We start from the raw sequence: 22049 nt of genomic DNA on the forward strand, positions 1-22049 counted from the left end.
GTGTGTGTGTCTGTGTGATCATTGCGTGATTCACATTCACAACGTTCACAGCAGTGGGTCATTGACCCTTTGTATGTCAAATGAACCTAAATGATTTTTTTTTTTTAGGACCCATTGAGTTTGAGGAGTGCAATGTAGCTATTGCTGCTGAAGGTAAGCCTTTTTGTAAAAGAAGAAACACATTTGAGGGACACAAATATTAAATATGTCTGAAAACTGATGCTTTTTAAATAAATCTGTGGTTAAAGCTCTTCATTTTTTAAATATGTATTAAGGAGCCAAACCCAGAAGAAGAAAACTATTAATCCCAGGTCGGAGGAAAGACAAGGACACAGACTCTACGTGAGTAGAGACTCGTATTTCCAGTCCACAGCACAATTTATGCATCTTCACTCATCTTCACTTCTTAGTCATGATCACGTGACCATTTGTGTCTTCCAGGGAGTCGACAGAAGTCGAGGCTGCTGTGAGTATAACTTTCACCGACGCAGACCGCGACTATAATCTTTGAGTTTCACCCTGTTGTGTTATCTTGATTTCAGACAGCAGGAGGTGGAAAACATCTTCGTTCGTTTATCGCCATGTTCTGTTTTAATGATTTTCCGGTCACTTTCTCCATCTCTCTGTTCCCGTTCGTTTCGGTTTTTTGTGGATGTGCTTGTTCACGTATTCATGTATTCATCCCTCTCTGTGCTTGTAGAACACCGCCAATGGTGCTCCGCCTGGATACTTTGCAGACATCCAGAATGCTGTAAGCAAGCTATTAACGTCACTCTTACACATAGTGTCTCTTTCTAACACATGCGCAGCAAATATTCATACCGACATAGATAATGCATTTCATTAAAAATCTTAATATCCTACAAAACGTGTCCCTAATGGTATAAGGTGTTGTGTGATTCCGCTGAATTTACAGGGCTCTCAAATTTGGTTGTGTAGGATGAGATAGTGAAAAATCACCATAATATCACCCCTTTAACCCGGTCTTTATTTGTTTTAGGTTGTTTTATGTATCTATAAATATGTGTACTGATTTTCAATTGTAGTATATTTTTTATTATTTAAAGCCTCAACATGAATGATTGTACCCATTCATTTACAACAAATTTATATCTAAGCAAAAACACCATTTTAGACTTAATTGGAATTTTTTGCCTTTTGAAGTTAGGTATTAATCAACCTTCTTTTTAAAATGTATCATTTACAATTTAACATGAAGTTTTAGCAATTTTCTGAACAAATTGACAAAATAAAGTTATTTTTATCTAGTTTGAAATGAGCAGCATAAAGAAAAGATGCGTTAACAAAGGATTTCATCCTGTAAAATTAACTGTGTGTTAACTCAAAATAAATTGTGGAAGAAAGGAAAATCGTATCCTGCTTGTGTTTTTGCAGAATGTTCCTCAAGTTGATGAAGAGGGTTTCTGCATCAGACCAGAAGTAAATGAAAACGATATCCTTTTTTGTTTATCTCAGCGCCAGGCTCGCTTGTTAGGCACGTTGGAGTTGTTGAGGTTTTTTTTAAACAAGGCTAAATGAAACTCAGATTTATGCCCATGTTTCTGATCTGAGGTTGTTGCCATTATCCTCCTTAACTTCTCTGCTCACATGCCAAAGAGAATTCCTTCTACTCGTCCAGCGACTCGGAGGATGAAGACGAACCCAGGAAGTTCCACGTGCAGATCAAGCCCGTTCAGCCAAACAACGGCGTTCATCAGAACCAAGCCAACATCGATGAGCTCAAGGCCTCCATTGGAAACATCATCCTGTCGCCTTCAACCTCGGTACGGCTCGTGACACTCTGATAGCACACCAAATAGTAAAATCCTCAAAGATAAACTTGTTGCTACCTTGCCCTGCTGCAGAAGGAGGCTGCTCTGCTTGTGTAACACTAGAGGGCATCACGAGAATGTAAAAACGTCCCCTCGTAGGGCAGATTAAACTGCCATTTATCAAAGGTGTTTCCCATTGGTTACTCTTTCTTGAAGCTATTATTTTTTACATTGAAAAGCTTTATGTTTATTTTACATGCTATATTGTTTTCTTATTCATTGAGGTTCATGTTTGTGCAATTTTTTCTTTTTCTTTTTTTCTTAGAATTTAGATTAATATCAAGCAACATTAGGATCACTTATTCTTTCATCTTCTTTTTTCAAATATTAAGAACTCAGAAACAATTTTTGAGTTAAGTGTGTGATGTTGCTGTTTCTTACTCTCGCGCACGCACACACACACACACTCTCAGCTCTTTAGGGAATGTTTTACAGCAATGCTCTGCAGTCTGCACACATACACACGATCTGTGACCTCAGTCATGGAGCTCTCCATTCAAGTCCTTGTCCCTCATCATCTCTCAGTCTCTGAATCACTCTCTGGCGCTCCATGAAAATAGCCACTGTCGTTAAACTTTAAAACCACTACGGCTTGTGTGCAAACGCACAGCCTGTGTGCACTGAGCTGCTGTTGTTAATAGTGTTGTGGAGCGGCCGAGAGGGGCACGCTCAGTGTTGCTAAGGGGGTCTAGTGGGTTTCACCCGCCTCGCTCCCTGGCTGCACCATTAACCGATTGTCACGGCATCCTCTTTCCCAACTTTGGCCGTCTCTCTCAGCCTCAGCTCTCATTGCTTTTCCTCCTCGCCATTTGCGTCGTATCTCACTCTGTTTTTCCCCCCTCTCGTTTCTTTCTTTGGTTTTAGTCTTTGGGTTTTATTGAAGCCCATTTATTCTAGACAGGACTCTGTTGTGGTTATTTATGAATACTTTATGGGGTTCGTTACGTAGTTTTGACAAATGTTCCCCCCCCCCACCGACATTAATTATAAAGATAACTTTCAAGCTTACAGAGATGTTTTTTCTATTAAGTGCAAAAAAATAAATAATTTCGATTGGGAGTTTTAACCTCAAACCTTGTCTGTCACCGATTTGTAGTTAAACCCACCCTTACATTCTCGTCTCTGTCACTACTGATTTGAATTGAAATACCAGCGTAGTCTCTAGATTGTATATGCCCTCCTTTTGTTTATTTTCTGCTCCCTCTGCCTATTTTATATTTACACAAAGCTGAAAACATATACTCCATCCAAGATGATGACAAACATTGCATCATCTGGTGTGAATTATTGATAGATTTTCTTCCCCCATCAGTGCTCATTTTTCTGTCTTTTTTTTTTTCATTTCTCCTCCTGTTTCGTTTCCCCTCCACGGTGTTCCCTTTATTGAAATAGCAATGGAAGTCGTGTGTGTGTGTGTGTGTGGCCAGCAATAGCCATAATTGAACCCATTTGCCGCTTAGCGCCTGTGGGACTAAACCCTGGCCTCGCAGCTCAACGGCAGTTAAATGCTTTTGCTATGTTCCTTAAACCCATTTTGTTTCTTTTTTTTGTCTCCCCCCGTCTCCAACCTGACCTTTATTCTTGTAAGAAATAAATTCTTCGCCGAAAGTGTTGGACCTGAAGAGTGCATCTCACATAGGTTGTGTTAACGCAGTTGGACCCGGGAAGATTTATGTCGCAGGAAAAGGAGAAAAAAAAAGAATCTGTAAAGGAAGCTGGTGAAGAGTTTGAGGCACGCTCTGTGCTGTCTCTGACTGATCGTTATATGGGATTACGTACACGGTTTTGTGCTGCTGAATTTTTCACCCTAGGTTTAATGTCTGGTATGTGTGAGTCGAGAGTAGTCCTGTGATTTACTGTCTTGAACTCTAAGTGGAAAAAATTCCCTTTGCCATTGGGAATAATTAATAATACAATTTTGACCAGTGTTAACACGTATTTTAATAGGTATTTGCTTTTTTTTTTTTAATCCCCAGAGAAAGTTAGGGATCCATTCAGCATCGCATTGCACTTTGTAGATCAATTCTCCCTTCGTGAAGTCCAGTTTGAAGAGCGCGAACACCTCTTTCTTGTCCTTTTTGTCCTTTTGTTAACAAGTAAACAAAGTTCTGACATGTATCGGTTAGTAATTGGCTTTGGGATATATGCATCTTTGATTAATCATTGTCTGTTTTTGCTTTCAGGGACAGATGCGGAGGAACCAGTCCAGTGAGTATTTTTTTTCTTCCAGACCTTTTCTTTATCTGTGTTGCTACATGACTGTGAAGGATGAAGTGGAGGGGGGCTCGACTGCACAACTCCTCGACCACGTTTTTCCTGGCCCGGGTTGTTTTTAAAGGGGTTGTCTTTAAGAGGGAAAATCCAGAAATCTAGCCAAAACCAACACATCCCAAGAAAAAGTAAATAACTGTTCCCTTCTATAAATCTGAGCTCGGGGGATATTTCCCTCCAATGGTACAAATAAGATTAATTGCTTAATTAACTGTTTATGTTTGGACATGTCAGAAATGATCTTTTCCCTTCTGCAAGCTGGCACAGTTGTGGGAGTTTTGCTGAATTTGTGTATGTCCCCAAGAGCTTATGAAAACGTGTTTGTTGTACTCCACGAGGTCTTTGATAAAAGAAGCGTAAAAGCACTGATTATTCACCCAGAAAGTTTTTTTAATCTTCTTTTTATCTTGTTTTTCTTTTTATTACTTTGTTTTTATAGTCAGTGTTTGTATGAGACTTAATGATAATCCCATTTGCTTTCTGCAACCCACACACTGATAGCATTTACATCAATTTGCAAAAATTAGTAGCATTGATAGATGTATACTTTACATGCGCTCAGGGATCACAGGAGTGTCTACAGTAAGGTCTAAGACTAAGGGCTTCGGTGAGTATTTTTTCACTACAGTAGTTGGCCTGCAACCCTTCCTTCCCCTCCACTTTTAAAATGTCTTCCACAGCCCTCATCGCTGTCCCTTCCTGGGAGCCTTTCATACAGCTTCTGAAGCCAGCTGACCCCCCAGCTAACATCACTGACTCACTGAAAACTTTCAGTTTCTGAATTTGAAGGACTTAAATACACGTGTGGTTTTAAATCTGGGTCCTCTCAGCAGTACCTTTTTACTTCTAGTGCTTGAAGTGCTGCTTCAGGTCGCTTATATGGATCTTTTCAATGTAAGGCAGCGCTTTAAAGCAGGGGAACAAAAGAACAGGGCATTTCCTGATTAGTTGCTTCATCCCTTGTTTTAAAGTGGTACCACCATATTGAACATACAGCATAACCTCCTGTGTTAACTCTTTTGCAGTATTTGGATGAAAGTTCAAAAAAACATTTTACAAAGCAGAAATAAGAAAATTAAACACCTGTATCTAACCTTACTGCAAATATATATATTTTCAGTGGTACTGTAGGTGGTGGTTTAATTTTTTTTTTTTAATGGGGAAAAAATCTGGTTTAAGGTTTAATTATCAAATATCTTTTTTTAAATTTGATTTTGAGTAACTTGCTGTGTATTTGCTGTCACCACTCTGTTAAGAACTGCGGGCCTGACTTTTCTGTTTGTTTTTCTCTTGCTTCAGGTGATGAGCTAGGAAAACCCAGAGTGCCAACATCATTCGAGTGAGTACTGGAGTAAAACATCAAACCTTTGCCTGCTCAGTGCCAATGATCATATTTTTCTTTATGTTTGCGCCGTCTGTGAACATTTCAGTTATTATTATTATTATTATTATTATTATTACCTCTGCCAAGGAGGTTATGTTTTTGGTAGCATTTATGTCTGTGTCATTCTGTCTGTAAACACAATAGGTCGAAAAGTGTTAAAGGAACTATTGTAAAACTTTTTAACAGTGTAGAGTGGAGTGATGTTAACCATCCACTGAAAGTTGGCTTACATACACCAAAAGGTCAACTTGACAAAAAGAAACTATGCTTCTTACAAGTGTAGTGTGCAAATAGAAAGTACCATGCAAAGATTTAAAATATCATGTCACAGTTGACCTCTAACCTCTCCTTCAAGGTCAGTAGATTGTGATCTGAAGATCAAAGTGATAAATAATGCTATATAGACCTATTTAAAATCTGTCATGCTGCCCTTATCTGATTTTTACCGCACTACAAAAGAACAAAGAAAACAAAATGAACATATCCAAAATAAAATACTATTCCCTTAAAAGTAAACACTGCCCAGAGAGAGAGCTGCATTGGTGGAGGTTTCGCGCTCTCTGAGTGCTTCTTGTTTTATACTGAATCCAAATGTGCTGCTTTATATTAGAAAGGTGACGTCCGTTTATTTGACTTTCTCTTTCTCTCGTAACTACGGCAGGCTGACTAACAACGACCTTCTGTCTCTGGATCCTTTAAGTCCAGCTCAGGCCATCAGATCTTCCTCCGCTGTGTCATCATCGGCAGGTAACCCACAGACAGTTTGTGTTTGAAATGATTTGTTACAGCAGAAGCATATAATTAAAGTTGATCACTTCCTGCAAATATTAAATTACAGAAACTGGGTAATAGTGAGTGGCAAACGAGTAGTGATGGAACAGTTGTTCCAGTGGTTGACTGTCCAGCGGGCACCGTGTGGGGTGGGATCTGGCTTCATATGACTATCACTGCCTTATTTCCATAATAAAAAATAAAACATATTATCCATTTATTTATAACAAAGGTAAAAAAGTTGCAGTTGACTGTTATTTCAATTAGAGAAATGCCAATCCTCTTAGTAAAACTGCATGCAATTAACCCAGGGCCTGCTGCAGACTGAGAATGCTTTTCAAATATTACCTCTGGTTACATGAAAATCTGAGTAGTCTAACTTCAACAAGCAGCTATGCTACAACAGTTCAGGTTTTTACTCATTAACTTGTCACTCAGTTTTTTCTTCCGAGCTACTTAATTTGAAGCCTCTCCTTTAGTTTAGTCCGGAAACAGAAGCCTAAAATTACCAAATTATTAGAGTTTGTAGGCTTTTTCCCCACTTTGCATTTTCCCGGTGTAATTTTTCACCATTTTCTACAAATCAAACAGTCACTCCACCCTCCCGCAAGAAATTTGAGTGCATTTAACATCACCACATTCACCAGCATTTAGCTTGTTTCTCATGGATTTACATGTGCAACACCAATGTTTAAAGAGAGTGACATTGTCATTGACCCATTGCCTAGGTTAAGCATAATCCACAGTTAATTGGCACCTAGTTGGGGTCAAAGGGTCAGCTATAAAGCTCGCTGGCACGTATGTTGTCAAACAGAATCTTGTTACTGTCAAAGGTCTTGGCTTTAAAGTCAAAATAGCATCAAAAAGTGCCCTGATTAAGATACACTGACAGGAATTAAATCCCAGCTTTCAGCATGTTAAATCTCAGTTTATACACTGCAGTGGTATTACCAACCCCATATGCACACATCACACATCAAACAAGTGTAATCTGAGAAGTGTTTAAAGGGTTTTATTTTATTTATTTTTTTTATGTAAATATATATGGCACGTGTCTGTTTATTTTGTGGTCATGGATTTTATTGTGTTTTTAGTTTTTGTCCATTTACTTTCTCCTTTTATTGTTTCATTATAATGTTATTCTTTACATTTTTTCTTTTAAATGACTTGCTTTATTGTTGGCTTGATTATTTTCACCTGTTCTTGTCAGACCTTGCCTCTATCTTCTTTTCAAACCCTCCATCTCCACCTTTTCTGGTGAATGACTCAGACTCAGATGTCTTTCTGCCAGAGACATCAGGTAAAGTTTGTTTGCCCTGTTCATCAGAGAGAAGCTGAAATTAATTTTTTTTTCAAACAGCACCAGACATCAACCGCTTTTCTTTTTCTTTTTTCTTTTTGCATGGCATATATCTTTATATAAGGGTTTTTTTTTTCCATTTCATCTTAACTAAACCTTGGAGTGCATTCTACTTCACATGTGACTCATGCTGCCTATAATAATCAGGATGTGTTTCCATAAGCTTATCTAAAATCAGGGTCACCACCTGGCACATTTATTGCTAATAAGAGGATATGTTTTAGTTTCAAATATGTGTGGTATTTCTGTAAGAATGCGACAACAGGCTAGGCTACAGACTGTGGATACACAGAGTTTCTGTGTAACTAAAGCTCTTTGATAGCTATAGTGAATATTCACAGTCCTGTTAGTGCTACACTGAAGTGAATGTAACAATAGCCAGTAGATTGTCTTCTCGTAATTGAAATTTACTCAGATTTTAAGCAAATGTAAATAGATGTACAGTGGCTTGCAAAAGTATTCGGCCCTCTTGAACTTTTCCACATTTTCTCACATTACAGCCACAAACATGAATCAATTTTATTGGAATTCCACGTGAAAGACCAACACAAAGTGGTGTACACTTGAGAAGTGGAACGAAAATCATACATGATTCCAAACATTTTCTACAAATAAATAACTGAAAAGTGGGGTGTGTGTAATTATTCAGCCCCCTTTGGTCTGAGTGCAGTCAGTTGCCCAGTTGACATTGCCTGATGAGTGCTAATGACTAAATAGAGTGCACCTGTGTGTAATCTAATGTCAGTACAAATACAGCTGCTCTGTGACGGCCTCAGAGGTTGTCTAAGAGCAACAGCACCATGAAGTCCAAAGAACACAGCAGACAGGTCAGGGATAAAGTTATTGAGAAATTTAAAGCAGGCTTAGGCTACAAAAAGATTTCCCAAGCCTTGAACATCCCACGGAGCACTGTTCAAGCGATCATTCAGAAATGGAAGGAGTATGGCACAACTGTAAACCTACCAAGACAAGGCCGTCCACCTAAACTCACAGGCCGAACAAGGAGAGCGCTGATCAGAAATGCAGCCAAGAGGCCCATGGTGACTCTGGACGAGCTGCAGAGATCTACAGCTCAGGTAGGGGAATCTGTCCATAGGACAACTATTAGTCGTGCACTGCACAAAGTTGGCCTTTATGGAAGAGTGGCAAGAAGAAAGCCATTGTTAACAGAAAACCATAAGAAGTCCCGTTTGCAGTTTGCCACAAGCCATGTGGGGGACACAGCAAACATGTGGAAGAAGGTGCTCTGGTCAGATGAGACCAGAATGGAACTTTTTGTCCAAAATGCAAAACGCTGTGTGTGGCGGAAAACTAACACTGCACATCACTCTGAACACACCATCCCCACTGTCAAATATGGTGGTGGCAGCATCACGCTCTGGGGGTGCTTCTCTTCAGCAGGGACAGGGAAGCTGGTCAGAGTTGATGGGAAGATGGATGGAGCCAAATAAAGGACAATCTTGGAAGAAAACCTCTTGGAGTCTGCAAAAGACTTGAGACTGGGGCGGAGGTTGCAACTTCCAGCAGGACAATGACCCTAAACATAAAGCCAGGGCAACAATGGAATGGTTTAAAACAAAACATGTCCATGTGTTAGTCAAAGTCCAGATCTAAATCCAATCAAGAATCTGTGGCAAGATCTAAAAACTGCTGTTCACAAATGCTGTCCATCTAATCTGACTGAGCTGGAGCTGTTTTGCAAAGAAGAATGGGCAAAGATTTCAGTCTCTAGATGTGCAAAGCTGGTAGAGACATACCCTACAAGACTGGCAGCTGTAATTGCAGCAAAAGGTGGTTCTACAAAGTATTGACTCAGGGGGCTGAATAATTACGCACACCCCACTTTTCAGTTATTTATTTGTAGAAAATGTTTGGAATCATGTCTGATTTTCGTTCCACTTCTCACGTGTACCCCACTTTGTATTTGTCTTTCACGTGGAATTCCAATAAAATTGATTCATGTTTGTGGCTGTAATGTGACAAAATGTGGCAAAGTTCAAGGGGGCCGAATACTTTTGCAAGCCACTGTAATTCTTTTTTTTTTCTCCAGACTTTCTTTACTTTAATTAAAAGCTGGATGCAAAAAAAAAGACATTGGAGTCATAAAAAACAGCTTTCATATATTCTCACATTTACAATTTACAGTCCTCAAATAGACATTTTACTGCCTGCTTGTTCTTCCACTGTAATTCTTAATATCAATTGTAGATGCTTTTCATGTCAACAAAAAGTCATGTATTAACTTGTGAAAGCAGATGAATCACTTCTTTTGTGGAGAAGAAAAGATATGCATTAACTTTCACAAGTTAATACGTTATGTGTCAAAAGATCATTGAATTTAGAGACAGCATAAATTTAAATTGGTTACACTTTAAAATTAGTTTTTCATTTTGGATCATTAAAGTCTTGGTATACCCACCACTTTGTCGGCAGCAGCACATCATGCCAGGCTAGAAAAATCGAGAGTTGTGCAACCAGCTGAAATGGTAGCTTGTGAAAGCCGGAGTAACATTATTTAATGTTAACTTAACTGTTGTATGGTGCAACTCGCCAGGGACCACACAGCAGGCATAAAAGCGTCGTTGTGCTACAGTCACACTATGGAAAACAGTGATAGGAGGCTGTGGCATGACCAAAATTTATGGCAAGATGACACAGGAGCTTTGCAACCTTACTTTTATATAAGAATGTAACCAGAATACAACTAACTATCAGCCGGTTAAGCGGAGTCCCCCATTCCAATGAGACAGGCAACAGCAACAAAAACCTCAATGAAATTGCTGTGCAACCCCCGATTTTTGCTTGTTGCAAGAAAGTTGTTTTTCTTCTTACTCCTGGGTGTCTGAGCCATTACACAAAATAAGTCTCTCCGTATTCTTTGCTGTATGGTTAAACAATCATATACAGGTACAATGACAGTGCCAAAGTGGTCTCATTAACATGATGCAAAGTTAAGATTTATTTCAGGAACAAGATTGCATCACAAAACAGCCAAATGTTCAGTCAGGGCCTCTATAGTCAAAACAACCTACTTATTTCCACCAGCAGTAATTTATTTGGTGTTTGACTCTGTCCTGAGACCTCCCCACACATCCAGGCACTTACATCTGAAGTTGGAGGTGAAGAGAGCAGCAAGGCTACAGTACAGCACAGAAAAGGAGACAATGACATCAGAGCTTGACACTGATGAAGTCAGACACAGCATGAAAGGAGGAGCTGGGGTCAGGGTGGGTTGCAAAGCAGCTCGGAGTGTGCATCATGGTAAAGCAGCTTATACAGAGTGTCGTAAATGAGATTTGCCAGTTGGATGCTGATTGGTATCAGCTGAGCCATCAGCTGATGTGGGCCGGGATTGTGGTCAGCTAAGCCTGACTTAATGTCCAACGTGAACTAATGATATGCTCAGTGTGTCTGATTAGTCAGTCGACAGAAAAAACAGTTAAAAAAACGTTTAAAATTTGCTCAATTTCAAGTTATTGTTCAGATTGCAATGCATAGATAATGTCCCCATTCTCAGCTGATTGACTTGATGCTACTTTGAACACATACTAAATCATGCTGGTATGTTTTGTGTGTGTGTGTGTGTGTGTGTGTGTGTGTGTGTGTGTGTGTGTCCTATTCTCACATTTTTTCTAACTATAAGAATAATAATACAAATACCTGTTAACGGTAACATTTTATATTTGATTTTTGTTAAAATATTTATAAAATATAAATAGTAAGTAATAAAATATGCAGTTTATTACTGTTAACTGTGCATTAGAGTATATCTGCTGTCTGTCCGTCTAAACCCAACCACTTTGCATTTGTCATGTTTACCCTCCCACTGTCAATCACGTTGCCCCCTTCAGCTGAGACAGTGCCACAACGGGAGCGCTACCCTCCCTTGGCAGAGAGCCAGCAGTCCAAAGATGTTTACTCTTTCTCGTCATCTACGTCCTCTCCCTGGGATTCACCAGAAAACCCTTTTCAAGCACTTAAGCCCGTACCGGCGAGGGCCCAGAGTGCCCCCATCACCCGGCCAACTGAGCCAGTCGACCCCATCAAAAACTCAGACACACCCAGCCCTCCAAAGAGCGCAGACACCTTCTCCTCTGTTTCCTGGGCCCAGAGCCAGTGGATTGCCTTCAGTGATAATTTTGCTCCACCTCCACCTCGCTGTCAGAGCTCTGGGTCATCTGTGAAGGAGCTTCAAAAAAAACAGTCAGGTTCCAGTAGGTCAGGTCACTTCCTGTCCGATGAGTCTGCTGATGCCTTCTACAAAGCAGCGAGCAGCCGAGATGACAGCAGCCTCTCTTTCACTGATGTCTTCTCTGGGATTACAGATAGGGCTGCAGCTCCAACAAGCAAAATATTCAATGGTAACTGCTGCTAGAAACTGCTGCCTTTTGCCTGAGGTTTGCTAGATTATTTTGATATTTTCTTTTTATTTAAATGTAAGTTCTTATTTATTTTATGATTAAGTGTGGAGGTTACATGTTATTTGCAAATGTTTTCTGTTTTTTTGTGTTATTTTGTGTAACTCATGACTCCGTTTGCTTGTTTGTCTTTGGGTTTATTTTGTGCCATTTATTTTGGAATGTCTTTTACTTGTTTTCTGTTGTTTTTGCTATTTAATTTTAATTTTTTTGCACTTGTGTGTTAAAAAAAAAAAAGAGGTCATGCTGCATGAGTTTGCTGTATCTAACTGTATGAATTTCATGCAGTATAAAGATGTTTTTTCATACCCAGTTTTCATGCAGTTTAAGTAGCACTGACCAGAACAAATATGTGTTTCTGTGTTTAGTGCCAGTACCAAATCGACCTACAACCCCTCTGGCACCTGGAGCCTTGGTGCCTCCTCCACGACCCTCCTCCAGGCCCAAACTCCCGGCTGGAAAACTCACAGGAATCAATGAAATTGTAATGGAAACATATGTGTTGCATACATTTATTGCTGTTCAAATTATATCCATATATTCTAAAAGGCATCTATCTGAATCCCTTTAACGCAGGTAAGGCCATTCAGTCCACCTAAAGCATCTAGCCCTACTCCGACTGCACCCCTCGCCCGGGCAGAGAGCTCTTCCTCTTTGTCCTCCAACGCCTCACTCAGTGCTGGCAACACCCCCACTGTCGGTAGGAACGCTCCCTCAGTATACACGTATTTAAAGGCTCTTTCTTGTAATAATTTTTCTTTTATCCTCCTTTTCTTCAGCTCCTCACCAGTCTGTCACATCCTTTTGTCTTTGCAGTACAGTGTACACTGTCATCCCCCCGCCCTCGCTTTCCTTCATTCACTCCTCTCCTTACAGGAGCTGAGCACACCTTTGCTCTCCCCCTCTCCTCCCCAGAGCCAGAGTTGCTCTCCCTCTCTCCTTTCTTTCCACTAAACCAAAGTGAGTCTTCCTTTTTTTTTCCTGCCTCCTACCACTGTGGGTTTACTCTACATGCATTACACTGACTTTTATCATCTTTATATGCAGTTATATCAGACTGATCAGCTCAGGGCTCACCTGCCATCATCACATATATAGGAACTGTGCTTTGCATCACTTCCTCACATTTCTTCTCTCTGGGTTTTGTGTATCTCCTCTTTTCCCTCTTTTATGCCTTTAATTCGGCATAAAGAGGATGATATGTTCATAGCGAAGCTGCCTACCTTTGAGAAGCGGTGTGAAACTCCAGCAGGTATGGTTGAAGTTCATATTAGCGGGCTCTTAGCTAAAACTAACACCAGTCTGCTGAATGGGCCGGATGGATGGACAGTCCAATCTCTTGCTTTGCCGTGGTTGCAGTTTTCTGTCTTGTTTGTGAGTTTTGTTTTTGACATTTTAAACCTGATTCTCACATTTGTCAGGATCAGCTCCTAACCTGATAAATATTTGTTTGTTAAAGTGATATAGCGAGGAATAACTTGACTGCTGTCTAAGATTGTCCTGACTGCCTAATAGTACTTATTACTTATAGTATTTTAACGTAAGCACCACAAGCATCTAAACAATCTCCCATCCTCTTACTGAAAAATAACTAAATATACTGATTTGCAGTGTATGATGGCTGACCTTATGAAATGCAATAATTATATAGTGCACCTTTGCATGATCAAAAATTCCTAATTCTGATGTGAGCTTTGGGACTCTTGTGTAAGTCTGATCTGCAGCTGAGTCAACAGACCTCTAACTCTGTGCCTTTCTCGTTCTCAGGGACGTCTCGCGGTCCCAGCCCTGTGACCCTGGCATCCCAAGATGCTTTGCCCATTGCTGTGGCCTTCACAGAATCGGTTAATGCTTACTTCAAAGGAGCTGATCCCACTAAGTGAGTCTCACATGACCTCCTGCTGCTCCAAGACCCGGACTTGGACCTGCGGTCATACAGACATTGTTTTTATTTGAAGTTGAACAATAACATGTTCAAGTTGGTGCTGTGAGTTATACAGTACACAGTGGTATACATGGTTGTACCTAGCCAAATGTGCAGTACACACTCCATGAGCCTTTGGACTTGCGTTTTGCTGAGTGTTATCTCCCGTTGGCTCTGCATGTGTGGAATGTTTTGCGTTAGTCTGACACCATTCTTTCAGAGTGGATAACCTCCGTGGAGCAGATTATAGTCTGGGGCAGAGAAAACATACAGCCTTTTATTGGTTAACTGCTGTTAAATTGCTGCTGTGCAGAAGGCTTATTTTTGCAGGGATTAGCAAATGGAACATTTCATAAGCAATGGAGCAGAGATGGAGTACAAGGTTGAGACCTACTGTGGGCCATTACCACCACAACTTAGGCCAGACTTCTGCTAAAAGTATACACCTCTCACCCCTACACTGGCTCTACATTAGAGCCTCAAAGTATATAGAATTTCTGAAACACAAATCTCCAACAGGAATATACATTAAAGAGAAAAATATTCTTTTAACAAGCCGTGACATGGTTTTACACAAAAAAATGTTTGCAAGCTATTCCTGTCTTTGATAGAGCTTTCGTTGTTGTGGTTATTTAAAACATGAATTACTAGTGCTAAAGAAAGACCTGCAACTGGACTAAATTTGTCATTTGTAGATTTTTTTTATATTAAAGAAATGATTAGATAATTGAATACATTTGCTAATTCCAGGTTCTCAAAGGTGTATCTTTAAATTTTATATTATTAGATTAAAATAAATAGAAAATCTTTGGCTGGTGTACAAAACCAGGGGGCTGCTCGTTTTGAAGTTTTCTAGCTTTTTGGTGACTCGTAGAATAATCAAAAACTAACAGATGAACTCTGTGTTAAAGATGTTCCTCAAGGACTTCTACACAGCTTGTAACTCATTTTGGGCTGTCTGTAATGTTATGTACCAGAAAGTTAAAATGATAATTGTTATGATGGCGTGTTGGTGATGGTTGTATAAATCATAATCTGTTTGCAGTGATGTGCGGTCCATTTTTGTGGATTTATTTGAAGAACTAAGCAAAAACAGTAATAGTAACTAACAGTAATGGATGAGCAATAAATAGTAGTGGCCAAGAAGAATTATTTAGGAGGATGTGATGATGTAGTGGAAAAAATCTGAATGAATGATTTAAATAGTTCACAAAGAATTTAGCCAACCTTTTAATTGTTAGCCAATAGTGTGCTTTCACAGATATAAATACTGACATTTTGACGTGCAATTTCACTGCAAAATGACATGGCTTTTTGGCAGCTTTTCTGTAGGAATAGAGCCAGAATTTAACTATTTGGCAACTAATTGAGTTGAGTCCCTTTATTGAGTTGCAGTCATTACTGCATACTGGCTCCAATGTAACATGTCAGCAGTCTGTAAGCATTTATTAAATTGATAGACTGCAATTATTAGCAAACCTTTGCCAGTTTTTCTGAGAGTGATTGCAGTCGGCCACATTTGTTTGGTGACAGATTTTTGCAGTCAGTCTCTGACAGCAAAAAATTCAGTTCATCTACCAATATATATATTATTTTTATAGTCGCAAGTTGCGGGACTTGCTACTCTAGTGTTAGGCATCAACAGTTAGCCAAAATTATGAGTAAAAAGAATATATTGTTTAAAAAAAAAAGTGTGCGTGTTAGTCCCCATAGGGAAATAGTTCCTCTGCATTTAACCCATTCACCCAGTGAAGCAGTGGGCAGCCACCAGTGCAGCGCCCGGGGAGCGGTGTGTAGGGACGGTACCTTGCTCAGGGGTACCTCAGGGTAGCCGTTCAGTGGAGTCGAAACCCCGACCTTCCGATCATGAGGCCACCACTCTACCTACTGAGCTATCCCTGCCCTAGTTAGTTAAACTTGATGGATAAAAAGCTAATTTTTCAGCTGCTCCACTGTTGCAAAGGGTCACCACAGTGGGTCGCTCCACGTTTTATTTGGTAGATTTAAGTCATTTAATAGCTAGCTTAAATTTTAATATATGAAATTGAGTACATTTGTTTTTTGGAGTTTTTAAACAAAAATTCCCCCCAAAAATTAAATGTGGTTAGCATTTAAATTGTTAGCTAAGTGTACAAATTAAACAGTTTGCTAAACCTAATGGATAAACAATGTAAATTAGCTAGCTGAAATTATGAATAAAATTACTTTTTAATTAAAAGTAAAACTACCATTACAAAACAAGTTGTTAGCTTAAAATAATTAAATATTAAAGACAATAGTAGTATTTGATGAAAAAAGTTAGGAGCCATGTTGGTCCTACTGGTTTTACATGCGACTGTTGTGCACTTTGGGAAAAAGTCTCTATTAAAAAGTTCACTTCAGCTTAACATGCTAAACCATTGGTGGTTTTCTACAGGTGCATTGTGAAGATCACTGGAGACATGACACTGTCGTTTCCAATGGGCATCATCAAGGTGTTCACTACCAACCCCTCCCCAGCCGTCCTCACCTTCAAGCTGAAGAACACCAGCAGGCTGGAGCAGATCCTACCCAACCAACAGCTGTTATACAGGTGAGGTATCGAGAAAAAGCTAAAGTACAACCCGGTTTTGTTTTGCTTTATAATTAACCATCTTAGCTGAGCTGTTGAATCGATAACTTGACAGTGATAGAGTGAAAGAGGACCTTGGACTCGGTGATATGAGCGAGAATCACGGAAATGCAGTCTGCGTCAGTGAGAGGAAATTCAATTAGTAATCTGACATGAACCTAGTATTAAGCTGTCAGGGAAGTATTTTCCACCAGACAGCCAGGTTCTCAGCAGCCTGTGTCTCTTCAAAAAGATGCCTTAAATGGCAAAGGACAAAAAAAAGGTCACAGACAGTGCTCATTCAACACTTTATTTGTTCAACATCTTATTCCACATCTTACTTCTTCAGTCTCAGGCAAAGCTTTTTAATTAAAGCTTCAATAAGGTACCAAATTAGTTGCTTCTATTTTAAAAGTGTATTGTTCCCGAAAATTAATGAAGAACCACATCTTTTTTCTGTTTATTTGAACATTTCCCGCTCTGGTTCCTCTCGGTTATCCTCAGACCACATGGCAGGACTAATTGAATCAAATGGAATTCATGATTTAGTAGCTGGTTGGATATAACAGGGTCATTTTTTCCAAGCTGTTGGAGCTCTACACACAAAGCCAAGAAGCGCAATGAATAATTGAGCCTGTGATTATTATTACTTGTGTGTATGTGTGTGTATTCATCTTTCTGACTGTTTTGCTTTTTTCTAGTGATCCCTCTCAAAGTGACTCAGATTCCAAGGATTTCTGGTTCAACATGCAAGCACTGACGTCCTACCTCAGAAAAGCCTCAGAACAGAGTCCTTCAGCTTCCTACTATAATGTAGACATCCTGAAATACCAGGTCAGTCAGCAAGAACTGCATGAAAAAAATAAACCAGATATGATAATTGTATTTCAGGCTAAGACTTTTCTTTCTGAAAGAGAAGAAAAAGACTTCAAAATCCAACATTTCTCAGCAAAGCATTGCATCATCACGACACGATCAGTGTTAATCCACTGAACCTGTCGGTGGTGGTCACCCTGGTGTGGGTTACTGTGGTCATAGAACATTGCATACCAATACTTAGAGCATTTTTAAAAACACTTCCTTAAAAACTAGCATCATAGCAGTCCAACAAATGGATAACACACAGAGATGTAATATTGTGGAAAAATTGCTACATATTCTTTATTGATGTGTCCAGGTGATGTCTGATGGGATCCATTCCACCCCGCTAAACCTGGCCGTATACTGGAAATGTACAGCAAGTACAACGGACCTGCGGATAGACTACCGCTACAACCCCGAGTCCATGGACTCACCCAGTCCACTCACCAACGTACAGATCTTAGTGCCTGTTGATGGAGGAGTCACCAACATGCAGTCTCTGCCTAACTCCATATGGTGAGACGTAGTGCCTCTTGGCACCGTTAGCAGGAGAGCAACATGTAATTGTTATGGGCCAGCAGTATTGATTGACTTGCACCCCCCTCCTGTTGTTGCTATGATACTGCCACCGTTGTGGCACTTTAGTCATGCAATGGCACAGAAGTCTTACATGGATTGTCAGATGGGATATTTTGTCAGAATATAAATATGTAATATGAAAAATGAATCAAAATAATGTAAATATTATTGTAAAATTAACGATAAATCATCAATATAGATGATTAGAAGATTAAAAATTTGCATTGTCTGTGAAAATACGATGTGGAAGAAACATAGACCATCCACAAACTAAATCAAGGTAGCACGCACACACTAAAAGTCGACAAACAAACAATGTACAAATATACACAATAGTTTGATTTGTATAAAATATTTGTATATACCATATAGATGATGCCACTTTCAATGCTCCGGGCAGTGTTTATGCAAAGTTTCATCAAGATTGGTCTGCTTATCTAGGAGGAGAAAGACGCACACAAATATACATACATACGCTACAATCATTAAAGCGTGATGTTATAGGGTGTTATTTCCTTATTCCATTTTTAGGAATTCAGAGCAGAGTAAGTGTCTGTGGAGGCTGACTGACATCTCAGAAAAGTCTGAAAACGATGGTAAGAAATCTTTTTTTGAGTTTATGAATGTTTTGCATCAAAGTTTGTGCAAAATCCTGCAGCAAGCACTAGAACTGGATCAGTCCCTTGTAAGTGAGCCTACTCGTTTGTGTTTGATTCTAGGTGCCGGGTCCCTGAGGGCCAAGTTTGAACTGTCAAATGGCCCATCGCACCCCTCCACTCTGGCAGTGCAGTTTATGAATGAGGGGAGCACCCTGTCAGGAGTGGACATGGAGCTGCAGGGGGCCGGATACAGACTTTCCCTCAGCAAGAAGAGATTTGCCACAGGTGTGTAAAAAGCTTGATGGTCTACATGTACTAGGTGGCACTATTTAATGACTCAAATTTCACATCTTTTGTCCACAGGGCGTTATATGGCAGATTGCTGAGGTGACTCATCATCGCGGTCGCCAAGAAACCCAAGAGCAAAACCTGCCGACTCACTCGCAAAGGCCCCCTGAACCTCTGGATCACCTCCTGTCACACCCAGGAAGTGAGACTCTCACTACAAAACTAAACAGCACTGAGTATTGAACACTGTTAAAAAGAAAAGAAAACTAAGATGAGATTTCAGGAAATGTGTAGATAAGTCTAATAATTCTTTCCGATCAAATCCTTTTTTGTATAGTCAGAAACAGTTTATGGCTCTATGTTGTATTTGAAATCATAAAAAACAGAAAAAAAGTGCACTAACAACCTTTCAGATGCTCTTTTTGCTCTTATATATAATTTCCAAGAACCTGTAAGGAATATAAAAGAAAACAATTTCTCTCTTTCTCTGTCCAAACTGTAAATAATAATGCTGAATATTCTGCTCGACCACCTTTGACTCGGCTCACAAATCAGCTTCTTCACTTTCACTTTTTTTTTTTAAACTGGTGCAATGAAGGTAAAATCTGAACTCGCAGACTTGCAGCACAGGCTTAATCTTTATAAAATATTTTGCTTTCGGAAAATGCAAAAAAAAAAAGAAAGAAGCAAAACCAATAATGATCTGACCTCAGTGCCTCCTCTTATACTGTGGAACAACAGGCAAAAAAATTCTGTTAGTGTTTGGGGTTTGAAGCTGCATTTCTCTGTGGTTGAATACCAGAGTCCTTTTGAACAATCACCCTTACCGCTGTCAGTGTGCTTATTTAAAATTTTTTAACATTTTCCTTTGTAAACCCCCCTTTTAGTCATGCCTTGTGTTTTTAAGCCTTTTAATTGACTGTAAAACATTGTGTCAAAAGTCATATGTTTTATCTATCTATATATAGATAGATATAAAAAAGAATCAAGGGACATTTCTCTAAATTGAAGTTGGCAGCTTTTGTAAGAGCTGCCAGTGATTTATTTTTTAACATACTTCTGTGTTAGTATTGAAATGTGCCTGAATCTAACTTTTATCTGTTCCTTTCATTTCCTGTCATTGAGAATAGCACCAACAACGTGCCATTTATGTCTTTGTTTGTTTTTTTTACTCTTTTATTTGGATATCGAAGGGAAAACGTCTCCGCTTTGTAACGTGTCTTCCAGAAACGAATGATCATTTGGACTGAGTTTAATCATTGTACTCTTTTATCAATTTTTAGCCTTTGAAGCTCATCCGATCTCTTACTCTCACCACACAGCAGACGATGTTGGTGAAAAGTAGCACCTTGAGGCCAAATTAATGATTGAAATGCCTTATCATGATTACTTAATACCAAGTAATCTAGTGATACTGTCACACAGCACTGCCGTTGCCTCTGTCGCACATCACTGGCCTGTCCTGCTTCTTACCCAGAGTGAGCTGGGGGGAAAGTACAGCGTCTTGTAGCTGTGAACAATACGTGGATGTGTGGGGAAATGGCCACAACTGACTCTTGGTGCTTCTTTCTTGTCTTTTACTAATGGAGGAATAGTGCTGTAGAGGCTGTTTTACTTCTTAACTGAATATTTTGCCCTTTGTTCTTCTTGTTTTTCCCCCCTCCCCTGTCGACTTCATCCTTGGCATGGTCCTGAAATTGGTTAATGTGTTGGAATGTGATATGTTTGGAGGAATGAATGATAAATTGCCTGAAAGCTGTGATTGAAAATTATTGAAACCTTTAATGAGAGGAGATTGATACACTGTGCAACACGTGGCCAACTGACCTCTCAGATACGACTGTGTCCTCAGTGCTAATGAACCGGGTTCATTGTAGATTTTGACTGGTTTACAGGTGTTTTAGGCTCATGATGATACTTGATTTAAGTGTCTCGCAACTTGTAGAAATAGAAGGATTATTTTATTTCAGTCATCATATCTGGCCAGGGTGATTCATGTAATCATCTTTTTTTTTAGTTTTGACTCTTAATGCCTTTAAGATTAACTTCCTAAATAGATTAGGAAAACTCATTTAAGTGTTTGTAGAAATAAATTTTGTACCTGACTCTTTAATAAGCCAAATATTTTGAAGGCATTTGAAATGAGTTTACACAAAGTCCTGGAATTGTACTATCGCGTGTCACACTGTGTTCCCTCTGAATTAGTTGTATCATTGGTTTTAAAAAAAAAAAAAAAAAGAGTAGGGAGATTCTGCATTCAGTGTCAGCAAGCTGGTTCTTGCTGTCCCTAAAACACTCAAATTGTACCCCCAAAGCTCCTTTTATGGTCACTTTCCACTCTTTTTCTTTATTTGTTGTATCAGACAGAGTTTAAAAAGAGCAAGATTGTGTAAATGATTCTCATATGTTTTTACCAATATTTCTGCCACTTTTTGTCTCTATTTTATGATTTCTTATTGTGCCTGTATTAAATGTATAATATATGAACATATACAAATATATGAAAATGACTACTTTAAATGTGTCCCGTGCGACTTCTTGATTATTGTATTTACTCAAACTGACACGTGTGAATGTAGGGTTTTGCAGTGCATTTAGTTAGCATAGTTAGTTTTAGTTATTTTTACTCTCCTTTTTTAAAATTATTGTCATGCGTTGGTATTTGTGAGGGATAAGATATAAAGGAGTTCAGTCCATCGATGCCTCATGAGACAGATTGTGCTGTTCAATCTGACCAAAGTCTTGACAGAACGTCGTCAGGGAGGAAATGCAGCATTTGGTGATGTTAATAGATTCTATTCAATTCAATTTTATTTATATAGCGCCAAATCACAACAACAGTCTCCTCAAGGCACTTTAAATTGTAAGGTAGAACCTACAATAATACATACAGAGAAAAACCCAACAATCATATAACCCCCTATGAGCAAGCACTTTGGCGACAGTGGGAAGGAAAAACTCTGTTTTAACAGGAAGAAACCTCCGGCAGAACCAGGCTCAGGGAGGGGCGGGGCCATCTGCTGCGACCGGTTGGGTCTTCTCTCTAGGCTTGTGTAGTCATTGACTGCAATGAATGCAGTCAAGTATTAGAAATGTACTGTTATATGAAAATTATTTTTGTTTGTTCATTATAAAATATATATATATATATATATGTATATATATATATATA

The 22049-nt window shown here is 39.3% G+C and overlaps 1 protein-coding gene across 4 annotated transcripts in view; it reads left to right on the top strand.

The window, feature by feature from the left end:
- The window catches only part of fcho2 (FCH and mu domain containing endocytic adaptor 2), a 50620-nt gene extending 29223 nt beyond the window's left edge, over nucleotides 1-21397 (top strand). The window contains exons 9-30 of one of the 4 annotated variants that reach the window (XM_082542333.1): nucleotides 109-153; nucleotides 276-342; nucleotides 442-466; nucleotides 701-751; nucleotides 1396-1453; nucleotides 1609-1784; nucleotides 4016-4040; nucleotides 5403-5442; nucleotides 6149-6234; nucleotides 7469-7558; nucleotides 11470-11979; nucleotides 12405-12520; nucleotides 12613-12736; nucleotides 12853-12996; nucleotides 13229-13288; nucleotides 13804-13915; nucleotides 16377-16532; nucleotides 17252-17384; nucleotides 17728-17927; nucleotides 18522-18586; nucleotides 18710-18874; nucleotides 18953-21397. In XM_082542333.1, the coding sequence (XP_082398459.1) occupies nucleotides 109-153; nucleotides 276-342; nucleotides 442-466; nucleotides 701-751; nucleotides 1396-1453; nucleotides 1609-1784; nucleotides 4016-4040; nucleotides 5403-5442; nucleotides 6149-6234; nucleotides 7469-7558; nucleotides 11470-11979; nucleotides 12405-12520; nucleotides 12613-12736; nucleotides 12853-12996; nucleotides 13229-13288; nucleotides 13804-13915; nucleotides 16377-16532; nucleotides 17252-17384; nucleotides 17728-17927; nucleotides 18522-18586; nucleotides 18710-18874; nucleotides 18953-18975 (2471 nt within the window). In that variant the 3' untranslated portion in view covers nucleotides 18976-21397. The remainder of the gene's footprint in view (nucleotides 1-108; nucleotides 154-275; nucleotides 343-441; nucleotides 467-700; nucleotides 752-1395; nucleotides 1454-1608; nucleotides 1785-4015; nucleotides 4041-5402; nucleotides 5443-6148; nucleotides 6235-7468; nucleotides 7559-11469; nucleotides 11980-12404; nucleotides 12521-12612; nucleotides 12737-12852; nucleotides 12997-13228; nucleotides 13289-13803; nucleotides 13916-16376; nucleotides 16533-17251; nucleotides 17385-17727; nucleotides 17928-18521; nucleotides 18587-18709; nucleotides 18875-18952) is intronic. The other 3 variants (XM_082542330.1, XM_082542331.1, XM_082542332.1) reach the window with 3 other exon arrangements.
- The last annotated feature ends 652 nt before the right edge of the window (nucleotides 21398-22049 follow it).

Source organism: Aulonocara stuartgranti, assembly GCF_965226115.1.
Source record: "Aulonocara stuartgranti genome assembly, chromosome: 7".
NCBI classification, from domain to species: Eukaryota; Metazoa; Chordata; class Actinopteri; order Cichliformes; family Cichlidae; genus Aulonocara; species Aulonocara stuartgranti.